This window comes from Vigna unguiculata, chromosome 3 (assembly GCF_004118075.2).
Source record: "Vigna unguiculata cultivar IT97K-499-35 chromosome 3, ASM411807v1, whole genome shotgun sequence".
NCBI classification, from domain to species: Eukaryota; Viridiplantae; Streptophyta; class Magnoliopsida; order Fabales; family Fabaceae; genus Vigna; species Vigna unguiculata.
In genome coordinates, this window is record NC_040281.1 from 58,347,396 (window position 1) to 58,365,122 (window position 17,727).

General features: G+C 31.3%; 2 protein-coding genes across 3 annotated transcripts; both read left to right on the forward strand.

Moving 5' to 3' along the window:
* Positions 1-229: 229 nt before the first annotated feature.
* LOC114175550 (PTI1-like tyrosine-protein kinase At3g15890) lies at positions 230-1,698 on the forward strand. The gene is made up of 4 exons (XM_028060303.1): positions 230-276; positions 422-572; positions 646-908; positions 993-1,698. The coding sequence occupies exons 1-4, from the start codon at positions 230-232 to the stop codon at positions 1,669-1,671; spliced, it is 1,140 nt and encodes a 379-aa protein (XP_027916104.1). The 3' UTR covers positions 1,672-1,698.
* A 4,620-nt stretch (positions 1,699-6,318) lies between these two features.
* On the forward strand, positions 6,319-9,559 carry LOC114176975 (probable receptor-like serine/threonine-protein kinase At5g57670). Of its 2 annotated transcripts, none has more exons than XM_028062178.1 (10): positions 6,319-6,624; positions 6,848-6,966; positions 7,105-7,223; positions 7,322-7,449; positions 7,540-7,935; positions 8,110-8,364; positions 8,463-8,620; positions 8,734-8,949; positions 9,052-9,201; positions 9,297-9,559. In XM_028062178.1, the coding sequence occupies exons 1-10, from the start codon at positions 6,492-6,494 to the stop codon at positions 9,441-9,443; spliced, it is 1,821 nt and encodes a 606-aa protein (XP_027917979.1). In that variant the 5' UTR covers positions 6,319-6,491; the 3' UTR covers positions 9,444-9,559. The 2 variants fall into 2 exon arrangements, with proteins under 2 accessions (XP_027917979.1, XP_027917980.1); XM_028062179.1 differs by having other exon boundaries at positions 7,543-7,935.
* Positions 9,560-17,727: the final 8,168 nt, after the last annotated feature.

A 17,727-nucleotide genomic window follows, 5' to 3' on the forward strand; every position in this document is an offset into this window, starting at 1 on the left:
TCAAATACACATATATTTATTTATCTATTCATTTTAAGTTGTCATAGTTTTTCAAGCAAACTTAAAGTCAAAACTTGGGTTAGCCGGCCAAAGTCGTTCGGCCGGCAACAAATGCACGTGCGATTTCAGTGGACCAAAACCACTGTTCTATACTTTAAAACGCAAATTTTTCATTGGACACAAGCTCCTTAACTTGTTCTCAATTTCGTCCCATCACATTGTTCCGATTATGGGATCCTCATTCAGTTGCTGTGTCTCAGAGAGGGTCGAAGAAGTGTATGTAACAACACTAACAACATTACGTTTCTTCCATTACTGTTTTCTGATTTTCATTCTTAATTATGTGAATTAATGATTAGGTCTGATAGTGGTTATTGGCATGACCACCAATCTTACTAATTAGCCGTGTGATTTTGCATAGGCCAACATCATTTGGCGTGGTGAACAATTCATGGAGAATATTCACGTACAAGGAGCTGCATGCGGCTACCAACGGATTCAGTGATGATAACAAGCTTGGGGAAGGTGGTTTTGGAAGCGTGTACTGGGGAAGAACCAGTGACGGTCTTCAGGTAAAAATAGAAATATATAGCAGGCATATAGTGAAAATTAGAGTTTGAATTAATGCGTTAATGATGATGGCAGATAGCGGTGAAGAAACTGAAAGCAATGAACTCAAAGGCAGAGATGGAATTTGCTGTAGAAGTTGAAGTTCTCGGAAGGGTTAGGCACAAAAACTTGCTGGGTCTCAGAGGCTATTGTGTTGGGGACGATCAACGCCTCATAGTGTACGATTACATGCCAAATCTCAGCCTCATTTCTCATCTCCATGGCCAGTTTGCTGTTGAAGTGCAACTCAACTGGCAAAGGAGAATCAACATTGCAATTGGTTCTGCAGAAGGCCTTCTGTAAGTTTCACCCACACCCATTCAATGAACTATCTGAAAAGTTATAATAATGTTTGAAATTGTAAAATTGGATGTTGATGGTAGGTACTTGCACAGTGAGGTGACACCACACATCATACACAGGGATGTGAAAGCGAGTAACGTGCTTTTGAATTCAGAGTTTGAGCCTCTGGTTGCGGATTTTGGGTTTGCAAAACTAATCCCAGAAGGGGTTAGCCATATGACTACCCGTGTGAAGGGTACGTTGGGATATTTGGCACCTGAATATGCGATGTGGGGCAAGGTCTCGGAAAGTTGTGATGTGTATAGTTTTGGAATTCTGCTGTTGGAACTTGTGAGTGGAAGAAAGCCCATTGAGAAGCTCCCTGGTGGGCTTAAGAGAACGATAACTGAGTGGGCCGAGCCTCTGATAAGCAAAGGAAAGTTCAGAGAGGTGGTTGATCCAAAACTGAGAGGGAATTTTGATGAAAACGAAGTGAAACGAGCGATAAATGTGGCTGCTCTTTGCGTGCAGAGTGAGCCTGAAAAACGACCGAACATGAAGCAAGTGGTTAAGCTTCTTAAAGGGCAAGAATCTGAAGAGAAGAAAGTGAGTGTGACGAGGATAGACAGTATCAAGTACAGTGAAGAACTATTGGCACTTGATGAGCCTAGTGATGAAGAACTTGATGATGCAACTGCTAGTTATGGTGTTTTCAGTGCCATTGAAGTACAAAACATGAAGGATCCATATAAGCGTGGGGACTACAAGAAAATCGGTTAAACCCTTATATATGTGTGTGTAATGAACTTGTTTTTCTTTTAAGCCTTTTTTATCTATCGCTAATTTGATCAATTTCCAACTTCTAAGTATAAAATTTTAGTAATGACCAATATAATCATTTCATCCTATTCTTTTAAGACAGATCTTCCTTTTATACAACTTTGCATCAATATGATTTTCCCCAATCCTTAGTTATGATACACGGGAGAAGTGATTCATTGAGAGAGTCTTTTGAATTTTTAATACTACTTTACGATAAATTAACTTCACTTAATATCCTAAATTCTAATACCTAGATATTTTATTATCGAGAGTTATTAAATAACTAAGTGTCAACGAAAATTAATATCGAATTTTTAAATATCTTAAAATATTTAGTATTTTTTTTAAATAATTTATACTTTGATTAAAATAGTTAAGATACTAAATAATTATTTTATCAATTACATCATTCATCCATTCTTATTCTTTCAATTATAGTATAATTTTATAATAATAAATATTTATTATGTGCACCATCAACTAAATATTAATTAAAGTTAAGATCGAAAATATCTCACTTAACAAACATATAAAAAATGTTAATATATTTACAATTTTAAACTTAAAATATATACCCAAAACATTGAATTTACAAAATATATATAATGACGTATTAGTTATAAATTAACTTTTCCCTCAAATTCTTATATTCATATATGATCTCAGGAATCGAATAAACTCAAATCAATGACTCAATTATTCTCCAAGAACAATAATTAAATACATGCATAATTCATAAATATTAACAGATTCAAGATCATAATCTACTCACGCAGAGAGTTAGTTCATAATCACTCTCATTTTTTTTAATTATTTTTATCATTTTTACCCACCAAAACACTTGATCTTGCTTCCATTATCACTCATCCTTACAACCAAAGGTTTTGTGAAAAAATAAGTCCTCTTTCCTCTTTTTCAATAACTAGATATTATCATGTAATTACAATTAGTTTAAAAAAAATTAGAGATATTCAAGTGAATTACACACACATGACACTCTAGATTCAATTATCCGGATCTAGACATTGATATATGATTTTTGGTGGTTTGCACTTGTGGTGACATCTACTACTTATAGAATCACCGTCAATGAGTTTTACCCTACCACACAAGGTTGGTTCCTTTAACCGTCATAAGAACTCTGAGACTGTTATTAAAGACAGGACCTCCTACCCTCTCACCACATTACTCATTCCACTCTACATGAGTCTTGAATGAACATTCGAGTATTAAGATAAACCTCCAGTACTAACTCCTTACATCAATGATCACAACCATAAGGTGACACGTGGCAGTTTATTTTTTAAATAAAAAACTAAAAAAAAATTAAAAAAAAATGAAAATTCCACAAAATGACATGTGGCATGTACGGGGACGGTGTTAACGTATACTTAACGGCAGAGACCAAATTGAACCTTTTAAAGAATTAGAGGACTAAATTGAACCAAAAAATAATAAGGGGACCAAAATGAACTAACCCAACAAATTAGGGGACCAAAATGATAATTAAGCCTTAAATCAAATAGGATTTCCCCTATTGAATCTCCTATATTCTCACACAAGAATTTTAAAACACATATTAAAAACCATACAACATATGTCTCTCTTAGAAAATAACTAATTCTTATAACTTTTATCCATTCCAACTTAACAACACATTATGCAAACAATTTGGGATTTTAGAAATAAAACTGCAGCTTGTGTAAAGATCTAAAAATTTTGTATTTATATTCAAATTAAAGATGGTTGAATCAAGAACCAAATGCAAAAAGAACCAACTTAATTGAATAACTATAGAGAAATTAATGCATCAAACAAACACCAAAGGTCAATGTTGTCAACAACCAAAACTACAGGGACCTTTCGATAAAATCTGCTCTCACTACAGACTACCGATTCAAAATTTGACTGGTCAAAGTCAAGAACTATGTGTCTAGGATCAGCTGTTAAAATTTCAGCTTGATCTAACGGTTAGCGAAGTGTGATCCTTCATTTTACGAAAGGTGTGCAGTGTAGGAAAATGAGTAGTGCCACACCCTATGCTTCTTGGTTGTGAGATTTTGACTTGTTCCACTGCACACTTTTGTATCTTGCACTTTTATCTTCTCAAACTCATTTGAAAGTGGTTTATAAATGATAACAAACTAAACAATTGCAACAATCGATATCTATCATTCCAATTGCATTCTAAACTACCTAAAATTCTCTAACCCATAGATACCCAAACATGAAATTCATCCTCATTCAATGCAATTATCAATCGAACATACTCAGTACACTCCATAACGAAAATAAGTACAATCTATTTCAAAGAAAAAGAAAGAGTTCTAGCTTCCCTTACCTTGAAAGATGCTAACCCAACAACAGACCCCGAAAGAAGAGCACCACGGCACGACTACAACTTACAGAGCTGGAAAACTGGCGAAAATAAGACTAAGACAAAGACAAAATGGGACCAAAGCTTTGGAACAAAAAAAACCGGAAGTGGAACAGAAGTAGGGATTGACTTACGTGGAGGAAGAACGTTTAATAAGTTCGGAGGAGGAAAAAGCTTATGTCGTAGCAGAGCTTTCTGCTTGAGAACTGTGAGGGAGAAGGGGAACTATTTTTGAAAATGAGACATATGAAAGTAAGTGGCTAGAAGAGAAATTTTGGAGATAACAAGTGGGCTGACCCTGAATCCTTTAATAAAATCAGCTCAAACTTTTTTAAAACAAAAAGGGGTCTTACACAAGTAATCGTGAAATATCATAAATTACAAGACACCCATTGTAGAATAAAAAGATATATATAGTTTGTAAAATTGAAAAGAACAATTTTATGATATTGAATAATGATTTATGTTGCTATTCATAGATGAAAGGTAAAGAGAGAGAAAAAAAAAACAGAAATGACCTTCCAAATTGTTAATATCAATTTAATGAAAAAATTTATTAAAATCTTTTAAATAAAATTTGGACTAAATTAAGAAAATTATTATTATAAAATAATATCAAAAGCAAGCAAAATAATAATTAAACATAAAAGAAACTATCTTTTTTTAAGTTGAGATAAGGTAAACTTTATTGAATTTTATTTAATACAAAAAACAACGACCGTAAATCAGTAAATTGTGGCAAACACAAATAGTGACAAAACAATCTTAAAATGCTTTAAATTTAGTTCAAACTTGTATTATGGTTTGTTCTTTGTTTATACCAACAACTTACTCTTTCAATTAAGTTTTTCTTTGCAGTACTTTGAAACCATAAACTCAACCAGAATTGTAACTAATGTCCTGATAATGTTAAATCAGAATAACAATGTTAACCGTTGAATTGTTGATGGATTTTTGAAACGAAGATATATTAACGAACTTGAACCGTATATTCTTTTGCTTTAAATTAAGGCATTCTTCATATGTTTCCAATTTAATTTTGTTTTTTCCGAAAAAGTGAAGCGCATAGAGCTTAAGAGTAAGGTGAAACTGTCGTTAAACTTTCGAGGTGTGGGGTTTGAAAGATGGCTTATCCATGTCTCGACAGTTCCATAATCCCAATCCCTTGCCTTCACAACTCCAACGTTAGGTATGGCAATCCGTTGTCAAGTCTTATGCACCATTTTTGGATGCTAGCACAATTGCAAAATTTCTGTCATTTTAGCTTAGAATTTAAAGTTTTGTCAATTCATCAAAACATTACCACTTTCATTTTGAGTCTGTGATCCAAACCTGCATTAGCACATTCTAGTGTCGCATCAAATAATTCAGCACCAAATAATGCAATTTTATATGCCACATTTACTTTAAGGTTGTGTATATTGTGTGAACGTATTAATTGATTCATGTATAAAATAATGTTACTTGTACCATGTAAAGTCCAGTTTTCTTTTTTGTTTTTGTAGCAATCCAAATGAGAGCTAGAAGAGCATCACATGTTCCAGTTTTTTATACTTCTGAGTTGTGTAACATCGGCATTATTATTTAACGAATCTTGAAGTGAAAGTCGCACATGCTTATTCAGAAGGGGAAAATTCTTGTTCAGAAAAAAGCAATAATTGGGATGTAGAATGACCTTGTGTTCCTTGGAAGGGAGAAAATTATAAAGGAATCCACTCTTTCAGAGCACACTGGAAGGGCCATCGGTTCTGAGAATTTCCATGTTATGAGAACCAACTAGTATATTTGTAATAGATTTTGGCTCAAACTTTTATTGCTAAAATTCTATCAGAAATGTTGCCACTTCATCCATCAGAAAAGAGAAGATAGTTAGTGTCCTCTCGAAGTTTCATTGATGTTGAAGTGATGAGTGAAGTTCTTTTTTAAGAGAGTGGCAAATAGCCACACAGTGTTTCACACCAAATGGAAGTAAAAAAGAAAGAAGAATAAAATAAAAGAAGAAAAAGGTACTTTGCTTACTAAAATTGAAGGGGAGCTTCATTTGTGGCTTACATAGCAAGATAAATCAAATATGTGCCCACCACCTTTGCTTATACCCCAAAGCACCCAACTACTACAACACTTAATTGTCACCAGAGAGAGAAATAGAGTTTAATCAGTTTTCCTATTGCCACTATTAAAGGCTTTTCTTTTCATGCTTCTCCAACAAGAATTGGACATGAGGTTGGCCGTTGGCCTCACACCCCTAACTGAATTTAATCATGCTCTTCCTTACGCTACTTATTCTTAAGCTCACAGTGCATTCATCTGTGTGTGACAAGAACTAGCAGAGAAAATAATTTCATTTCTCTGCACACATTCACAACAGTGACTGAACCTGTTGTTCAATTTTCATTTCAAAATGGTACTTCCCTCCCCTGCCAAAATACTCATTGGCCTCTCCTTAAACCCGGAGGACAGCAAGGACCTTCTCTCATGGGCAATAACAGTTCTGGCCAATCCAAATGACACCATTGTGGCTGTTCATGTGCTTGGTTAGTCACTATTTTTCCACCCCAATTGAAAAGTTTGAACCATTTAACCTTGTATTACTTATTACTAATTCCTGCATTATCAAGTTATCACGTATTCAATGGTGTTTTGATGAAGTTCACTAAACTTAAGATTCTAGCATGAATGATTGACGATTTTTTGATACATTTGTTCATATTGTGAATGTTTAGTGTTGTAATAGCCAGCGAATCTGTTAAATTTCAGTTACTGTTGACAAGAAGAAGCGAGTCTCCGTCAGAAAAAGACAATCACAACTTAGACAAGCAAAAGCATATGTTATATCTGTGCTTGGAGAATTTGCACAGACCTGTTGGTCTAAGCAGGTAAATTCGCCAGGATCAAATATACGATTATAATCTTTAAAATCGGTCAATCTTTTAATAATCTTATATAGCCATTAGAGTACACCATGCTTGTTAAGTCTAGAATCAAATGAATTATCATGAAAACATCATTATCAGGTTAATTTGGAGGCAAGGGTGGCACTCAATTCCACAGTTGGTGAAGGTTTAGTGGAGGAAACCAAGTCCATCAACGCTGACTTTCTTCTTATTCGTGGCTCAAGAAACCAAACTAATAAGTATGAACTGAATGATATAGTAACAGTTGTCAATTTTCTGTATGAAAATCATGCAAGACAGACCAAATTCATGTTTTTTTTTTTTTGTTATTTCTTAGAAATGGAACTTCTAAAGGAATTACCAGGTATTGCTTTGAGCATGCACATGAAGGGTGCACAATGGTCTCAGTCCGAAGACGTGATAAGACAGATCAAAGTGTCAAACCAAATTCAGCTCCTTTTCAAGGTAATTCAGTTCTCAGAAATAATTTAACAAAATAGAAATTACAATGGTGGACAAGTCCCTTAAATATGGTAACTTGTATCTTTTCACTAGTAGATAACAGACAACAAAATTCAAGATGGTTTAAGAAGGGAAAACAATGTGAAAAGGGTGTCTCCCCTGTTCTGGAGGATTATATCTCAGGAATCAAGGCTCAGAACCGTTCACCAAGAACAGTACTGAATGGTCTAGAGGGACAATCAAACAGCACAGAAGATGATACCTTTAGCACTAGGGTCTCAAGCACCACTTATACCCCATCGATGGATTCTAAGATCAAGAGCCGATCCAAGATAAAACCACAGTTCTCCTTTAGGTTCATAGTCTCATTCCTTGCTTCACCATTTAGAAGGAAAAACTTGAACATTTACAGAAGTGAAAAGCGTCAGCCTTTGTTAAAGTGCTTCAGCTACGAACAGATATCCAATGCTACCAACGACTTCCACCAAGGTATGTTATTGTGGACTCTTGATTTCTTTCAAAATGATTTTTGGACAATCTTATATGCTTCTGGGAGCCTAGTTAAATAAAGAAAAAATAGAGAAAAATGAAGGTAGGATAGATAATATAAAATAATAGGTGTTGATGGGAATTTTTTTCCTTTTTCTTTTATGAAAACAACAGATAATTTGGTTGGACGAGGTGGTTATTCGGAAGTATACAAAGGTGATCTTTCAGATGGACGAACCATTGCTGTGAAGAGGTTGGCCAAGGACAACAAGGATCCTAACAAGGAAAAAGAGTTCCTTATGGAATTGGGTGTTATTGGACATGTCTGTCATCCAAATACTGCAACTTTAGTGGGCTGCTGCATTGAAAATGGGCTATATCTGATTTTCAATTACTCTCAAAATGGAAATCTGGCAACTTCATTGCATGGTAAAAAACAACCTCGTATTCCAAAGTTTTATTTTATTTTTTCAGCAAGAATTGGTTGTTATGTCATTTGAGATTAAATGCATTGGAATCATTATCAGGCAAAGGAGGAGATTCACTTGACTGGCCAATCAGGTACAAAATTGCCATTGGTGTTGCAAGGGGTCTCCATTATCTTCATAAATGTTGCAAACACCGAATAATTCACCGTGACATTAAAGCCTCTAATGTTCTTCTTGGTCCTGACTATGAACCACAGGTAGAAATAGAATTATAATCAAATACAAACATTTTGGAACTGGAAAAACAGCATTGTTTTGTCGTGGTTCAAGTCAATCAACTTACATTTTAAAATTTTCAACCTCAATTTAGATTGCTGATTTCGGGCTTGCAAAGTGGCTTCCTAACAAGTGGACTCACCATGCTGTGATCCCCGTAGAGGGCACATTTGGATACCTAGCGCCAGAGTACTTTATGCACGGAATCGTGGATGAGAAAACAGATGTTTTCGCATTTGGAATTCTACTTTTGGAGATTGTAACTGGACGGAGACCTGTTGATTCGTCAAAACAAAACCTTCTCTTATGGGTATGTTCCATGGTAAAGTTATAAGGAATTTATCACCAGACATGCATGCATCTATAAATTTGGTTAAGCAAGAAATTTATAAAGTTTTATAACTACATATAGGCAAAGCCTTTAATGGAATCAGGGAACATTACCGAGCTTGCTGATCCAAGAATGGAAGGTAAATATGATGGAGAGCAACTGTACAGGGTAGTGCTGGCGGCTTCATACTGTGTGAGACAAACTGCCACGTGGCGTCCTCCAATGAGCGAGGTGAGGGAAGAATAAAGGCCATGTTTGAGTTTGTCGAGGTCTCAACATGATCACACTTATTTTATGTTTTTTTCCTTGTTTTTGGTTTTACACAGGTGTTGGAGCTGCTAACCAGTGGAGAAGACAGTGAGGTTGGAAAAAGCTGGAGGATCCCAAAGTTCACCTCTGATGAATTGGACGATTACTCTATGGTTTTCGGCTACGATGTACCCTCAGACCTATCTTTGGAGGATTTTTTGTGAGGATGAAATGCACGCTTCAGTTTCTATTTTCTTTCCATCATACACTATATTTTAGGTTTCTGGTTGTAGGGGTCAAGTAAAGGTTGGTTTTTTATTTGTGTAATTTATCATACGATTATTTTCTTTAGTTTGTTTTTTTGTACCCCTTAGTCCAGTTTGAATTGGTTGAGAAAATACGTTTTTTTTTTTTTGGGATTGAATAGGGGATTGATTGAATAGAGGGTAAGAATATTATTATTTCAGAAGATTTTAGGGAAATACTGATAATACCAGAGACATTCTCGTCTGTGCCCAGTTTTGGTATATAAAAGTGTAGTTTGTCTTTGTTTTGATATAAGGTATTTGCCAGAGAAAAACATTCAGAGAAGGTTCGATTCGAATAGATAGGCAAATGAAACGGGATCACATAATTTTCCTAATATCTAGCATTTCGATAAATATGCAGCTGTCATCCTATTTATTTATGATAAAAACAGGATCACTTCAATCTTAGATCCTGTTTATACGATCGATCAAACAGGTGAATGTGATGTTTTTGAAATATATGGTTTTTCAGAACAAGAAAAGCGAATATGTTATCAAATACGAATTGTCTTTGACAATATGTCAATGATTGTTGCTACACTTTAAAAGTCTATAATTTATACATATAATTTTAAAGTCTATAACAGTTTAACTCTCAAGCGTACTGCTATTTAATTAAATATTAGAAGTGGTTTTTTAAGATAATCTCTACTGGTATATATAAATTAGAATGAAATATTTTTTATGACTTATTCTATATTGAAAATGTTTTTTTTATATTTTTTTCCTACAAAAGAAATTTTACATGTTTTTAAATTTAAGATTTAAATAAAATTTAATAAAAGCAACATACAAAACATTCAATTATTAGACGACAATATAAAAATATTTTCACACTCTCACAGTCGGTATATAATTTAAATTCATGAATTTGAAATCATTACTTGTTTCTCTCATTTGAGAGAAAGTTACTTATTTCTTTTGGATAGATTTCTTGTTTGCGTCCAGTCATGCGATCATTACTTGGGCTCAATCAAGGGATGGCCCAAAAGCAGAATCTGAACGTAAAATAAATAAACGAGACAGCTTCTTCCCATACCTCTACATTTCAACCTCTAACTCATTTATGAAATAATCCATTTATCTTTATTTTCTTCTCTCCATTTTTTTCCTTCCCCACTCCTCTTCTTCTTCTTCCCCATCCCCCACTTTGTAATATGGAATATATTTTTATTTTGTATTCCACAATACAATATTTTTATTTTGGAATATATATAATTTAAAATATTAATTTTATATTCTGGATGATACATTTTGGTCTTTATATTGTGCTTTATTGAACTCAAGATGAAAATCCTAAATTAGAGGATAAAATTGAAATTTTCATGTATTATGGGGTGTAATGAAATTAAGGAGGTGCAGAAAGAACCATCCAGTAAACAACTTTAAGTTTTGCATCTTTGGGCTTTGAAAGTCATTCATTTTAGGTAACGGTGTGGAAGTTGAAAGCCCATCACAAAATGAAAATAGGCAAGTAATTTATTTGGGTTCTTTCAAGTTTCGGCCGAGTAAAACGTTCCATTTTCATATATGGGTTTGATTGTTATTTTTATTTTCTAATATTCTGTTATGTAGAGAATAAAAATTGGTGAAAAGTGAGAGTAAGTGAGAAATAAAGTAAAAGTGAAATGTTAAATGATTGTCTAGTTAAACTTTGTTGTAAAAATTATTGTTATAATTTATTTTTTTAATTAAATGTTAAATGGTCGTCTAGTTAAACTATTTTGATGCAAATGCATATAAATCTTATACTTTATTGGACTCAATTTCACAAAAATGCATACAAATTTCAGCAAAATTGACGTCGTACATTTCCATATTCCTCGTGTCTCTTCTTACAACCACAAAGGACTAACTAATGGGACATATTAAATATAGGTACCAATCACATTATAGCTTAAATATGTACACTAAATCTTACAAACGTGTAATGTATGTAGGATGTTCGCACTTATGCTTCGTTAATGTTAACATTGATGATCTAACAAAGGACTAAATAGATTAATAAATTACAAAGTTAATAACTTTATTTGTGCTGTTAAATTTAAGAAGTAAGGAGAGCACACTTATCAAATTCAAAAAACAAATTGTTATTCAATCATCTCTATCATGTTTAATATTTTTACCTATGTACGAAATTGTGGAGGTTCTTAACATTTTGTTAACGTACTTAAAATTGTCGAATGTGTTTCCCAAAATCTAAAACCTATATTCAAATAGAAGTGCAATAAGTCTTAACTAAGTTTATTATATTTAATCATACATTTCTTTTTCAAACACCTTAATTTAACTATATTTTAAGAACTTCTTATTGTTGATTCCGAGTTCTAATAAAAAATACTATTCAAACGAGAGGTACGATGAATTGACACATAATTATTTCAATTCAATTAATGCTTCGGCGTAATAACATTAAATAATTATTTAAAAAAATGAAATATTAGTTTGATATAATCCACTTTATATCAAATTAGAGTATTTAAAAAAATATATATATTTAAACCTTAGTTTTTACCCTTTAATTCATTTTCCAATTAAAATTGATCCACTTTACACTGTTACGGATATCTTCAACCATAACTAAAATTTTATTGGAATAATTAACTTAGAATCTAAAATATGCAAATATATATTCCGTATATAATTTCAATCTAAAAATAAATAAGATTTTTTTTTCTGTCCGCGTACGAGATATTTGTCAGTGTACTTGTAAATGAAAATAACTGGTGCCAACTTAAGGCCAATCCTGCAAATAAAAAAAAAATGGAAGAGTGCATAAAACAAAGAAAGGACAGGACCACATCGAACATAAGATGTAGCCTAGGTTGGATTCTAGCCTACCATTTCTTCTTCCATCGGGAACCGAATTGAGAGCACTATCAACTAATGCTGAATAGTAAAATAATTATAAAAGGTTGAAAATGAAGGAACGGGTTTATCCAATCTCATTTTTCTGGTTGGTGGTAACTTTCTATGTGATGGCAAAATAACGATTCTAAAAGGAGAAGAAACAGTTAGAGACCAAACCCTAACATGCCATCTCTTACTAGATTTGTGGAGTCCTAACCCCAAATCAACATCTGCATATGTTACATGTTGCTGTCGGAAATTAATTACTTACTATGCATACCAATTTGCTTTACATGTTTTTGCGTGCTTCATTGCAGTAGTGTTGGTGAATGATACGATAAGTGTTGTGTTGTGCTGTGTCGTGTTGACTATGCATACATACGGTAGCACTGTGGGGTCCTCTGCAGAGGAGTTTAGTGGGGGTGATGATGAACATGAGTTGAATGGACCACACGGGACAGTGGTGCTGCAACCAGACAAGTGAGCCCACAAGGGGGTGGTTTGGACGAGTGGCGCACGTGAAGGGGGTATGGGCCGGGCCCACTCTTTAGCCCATTTGACAGTGACCCCACGTGAAACAAGTAACCGACACCTTTTCGTCTTCATTGTTCCATCCCTATATTATTATTTATTCATATAAAACGCAGCCTCCCACTGTCCGTATCACTTCTCAGTTTTTCCAACATCAAATTGAATAAAAATAAAAATAAAAATGTTTTGATGCTAATAATTTGAATGGATCCCCGTTGTAACCAGTTCTCCAAGAATCACATTTTCGTCTTCAATTCCACGTCAACAATGTTGTTCTCAAGTAAATTTGTCTCAAATTAAACCAATAATGTTTTTAAATATGTTAATTAATAACGGAAAACGACATTTCATTCTAAAACTACTCTTAAAAATGCTGAAATTCGTCGTCGCTTTTCACTGAATTAATTAATTTGTGAACAAATGGTTGTAACTAAAAGTAGAGAATAAAAAATGATATAACTTCTCTAAGAAATAATATACTTGAGCTTTCAAGAGTATTGGGATAAAGAGACAAAAACAAATATATTCTTTTATAGTTTCAATTTAGTTTCTATAGACTGCTATATGGATAAATATCAAATTTAAATTGGAATAACTATAAAAGGACAAAAAAAACTATACTCTTAAGAGTTTCAATTTAGTTTCCATATGATATAAATATCAAATTTAAATTGGAGGAACTATAAAGAGACAAAAATCTCATTTTAATTTGATTAAAGAGTATGTGAGAGTGACACAGATATCCAACCTGGTATTGTTATCCTTTAAAATAGCTATTAATTAAAATTAGGATTAATAAATGTTTTGATTATTTTTTTTTCATTTTAATATTTCTATCATTAAAAAGTTTAGTTAAATAATTCAGTTTTAAAAAATGTAAAACTAATCAATTCTGCGCTTAAATTATATTGTACGTAACTTTAAATTTCATTGTTTATTATATAATGTTACCATTTGTTAAATGAGAAGTAACTATAGTTACATTACACCTTTAAAAGTTAAGAATCTTAATTAAAAATTTTAATAATAACGAAACTAAACAAAGTAAATAAATAAATAATAAAAACTAAAAAAAAAATTATGTCATGGAATATAAAGAACCTTATACAAATTTCTATTTTTAGAGACTAACAGTCAATATCTCACACTTTGGAAAAAACAATGGTCATTTTCTTTAAAACTACTTTAAAAAGTAATTTAATCATTTACTTCAAAAGTTCCTTAAAATCATAGCCAAGATCCATTCATAATATTCAAAACATACGAAGTTAAATCTAACGAATAAAAATGAATTTCCCACAAGTTTAAGACATGTCAAATTGTTATTGAATTTTGGTGAGTTTCTACGGAAGAGAAATCATCGGAAATATACAACACCACTAAAAATATTATGACAATAGATTCCGTAAATATTTATTTTTATATATTTGTTCAACTTTTTTATTTGTATTAAAGAGACTTAGATTTATATTTAAATTTTCAACAAATCTACTACATAAAAGTGTTTAATTATCCTGTTAAACCGTGTTAAGAAGAATCAAGCCCAACGGTAAAGTTACCAGATTAGGTTGTGAAAAGTAATAAATATTTAGATTGAGGTTAATTATGTACACAATTGGTTTGTAATTAAAATAAAATTTAAAGTCGTATATTTTAATTGAAAACCGTGTTGCATTTGTTCTTAGAGTAACAAATAATAACATTGACCGTAGTGTGAAGGTGATGTGGTCACTGTTGCTTTCGTATTAAGAGTCAAATCCAAAAAATCAAAATAAGGAAACAGTGGCAGTTAGATTGATCAATCAACGCCCAACTACAGGCATGAATCCAGACCAAGAGTTTGTGGGGACTCTATTTAATCAAGGATATTTTTTATATAAATCTTTCAACCTATTTATCTTTATATTTATATTATACTGTGCACATTTAATGTTTTTATATAAACAAGATAAGATATGATCAGTGTACTTTTTTGTTTAATAATCTTTAAAATTATTAAGTGATATTTTTTGTAGTAGACTTTAATTCGTTAGTAGAGGTATATTTTTTGTAGTGATTTTTAAAATGTTTTCTTAATATTTGTGAAACTTCATAAAATATGTGTTTATATTGAAATTACAGGTTACACCACACGCATTCTATTATTTTGTAGTTAAAATTTTTTATTGGTCCATGTTTTTTTTTTAAATCTTAAAGAGGTCTTAAGATTTTTTTAGTCTTAATTAAATTCATATTTTAAAAAATTATAATAATTAGGTTCATCCAGTTACTATTGTGTTAACGGTGTTAAGGATGTGTCACGTTTCACCTTATTGACTTGATACAATATTAACGTGACAAGTGACATGAATAATTTTCAAAAACAAACTTAATAAAATTCAAAAACATAAAAAAAATTTAAAAAATAGGAGCTAACATGTTGTATATCTTTAACACCGTTGATGTCATATTAACAAAATAGACCTAATTATTACGTATTTTAAAAAATATAAACCTAATTAAAACTAAAAAAAAAAATCTTAAGATCTATTTGAAATTTTTGAAAAAAATATGGATCAATGAAATATTATTTTATCGCTATATTATATTCAAGTAAAGGTTTGTTTTTTGAAATTTAAATAATTGGAAACGATTTAATTGAATGCGATTTGGATCAACACTTTTCTCCACAGCGAGTCATTAATTGAAGTATGTGTTTGTTTGATTGGTGATATATTACACACTGACCTCATTTCCAACTTCTTTTCCTGTTGCATATTCCTTTTTTTCTCCCTTTTTATTTTTTCACCTTTTTTTTTTCCCCTTCATTTCAAGTCGGGGATAAGACGCACAAGTGGTAAGTACACCACTAGAAAAAGTGCATTTTAAATCTTTGCAACTTGTAGTCTGTTTCCCGTGCTAACTCTACCAAGGGACAATAATAAAGCTCACCAATTTTCCAATTTTTAATACTAAATAAATCAATTAAAATCAACTTTGAGCATAATATACAAAACACCACATTTCCCCCAATTTATAATTAAGAAATAAATACTCATACTCAATTTTAACATTTTTTTTCTTCAATTAGTTTTGTTAATATTCTGAACCTAATCTTCAACTATCAACCTACAAAAGAAAGTAGCAATACCAACTATTTAAGTAAAAAGATCGGGAGCTTCGATAGTTGACTTGAAAAGTCTTCAAAACGCGACTTAGAATTATTAATTTAGTTTGGTTACTAACTGGAATCGCATTAACCTATACAATTAAGTATATTTTTATCATTTTTATTAGTCTTACATTAAATAAATATCAGTAAAAAATAATTAAAAACTTTTTATTCTAATGTTAGCAATGCAACTTTTAAAATTTCATATTTTGATCTAGAACTCCAAATTGACATATTGAATAATGCTAAATATTTAATGTGGTTTGAAGATATGTTATTATTCCATTCTCATATCTTTAGTTTGAGTAGGAAATGATTGTTTGTAAAGATAAATAATGAAGAGAAGAATAAGTATTGGTTCTATGCACCTTTCCAAACTTTGTCAAGGTGGAAGGTAACAACACCGACCTTCGTCTGACCTGTTACTTACACATTACATATTTATAATTTAACTGTCTCCTCTGCTAACGCACAAGAATCACGTTTTTTATGTGCAAATATGTTTCAACAGTGTTTTTGGTAGGCTGTTAAATGTGCTTTGAGTATTTCTTCAAAAAAACATCATTTTATTTTCTGAATCAAAATTTCATTTTAGAATAGTTTATAAGTCAATACATACTTATTAAAACTCATTAAACTTATATTTAGGATAAAGCTTACACATAATATTTGAATATACTCTCAGTGGTATACACAATACAAAAAATAAGTCTAAGTACTGAATTATATAAATAAATAAATTTTATATATATATATATATATATATATATATATATATATATATATAAATTATGTTATGTTTGAGAAATAGTAGTGAGAACAGTTGAATTATTACATGTTATGAGTTATTACAAGTAATCATTTATGTAAATGTTAGATCAATTGATACGTAGACTATTTCTTTAGGGATGATTGATTACATGTCACGAGTGAATTTTGATCTTTGTTAAGTTTATTTTTAATTTTAAAATTTATTAGCCCGCTTAAAAATGGGTTGAACATGGGTAAGGGATGATTGACTTCCTAATTCATCCAAATTTTTATTTTATTTAGTTCTACTAATTCAAATATTCACATATTATTTTTTGATTCGAAATATTTAATTTGAATTTGAATTTACTATCGATTCTACAAAATATGTTTAATTTTATTTGCATCGCCTTTTAAAAATATTTGACCTGTCAATCGATCAATTTCTCTATCGAGAATTTTAATCTTTTGCGGATCAAACCATCTCCTATAAAAGAGAAGTTAATACATAGGATTCAAATATTTTATTATTTTAGTGATTATTTTTTAAATTTAATAATTTCTTTCCATTTGATTGCTTAACCTTAATTATTTTTATCTTTTGTTATCATAAAAAAAAAAGTGAACGCTCGACCACATAGTGCATATATTTTCGTTAATGGCTAATTACTACATTAGGTAGTAAATATGTGTAAGATTCGGCTTTCATTACATTATCACAATTCAAAAAATAATGACAATTATTAGATATTAGCGAAAAGACAGGAGTTGTCACGTGTGTTTGATTTTTTAATTTTGACAAAATTAATAATATTTATTTTTAAAATATATATAATAAATTTTAAAATAGTTGTTAAATAAAATAATTCTTAGAAAAGTTTTTTAGAATAATACTCAAAATAAAAGAGATTTAAAAAA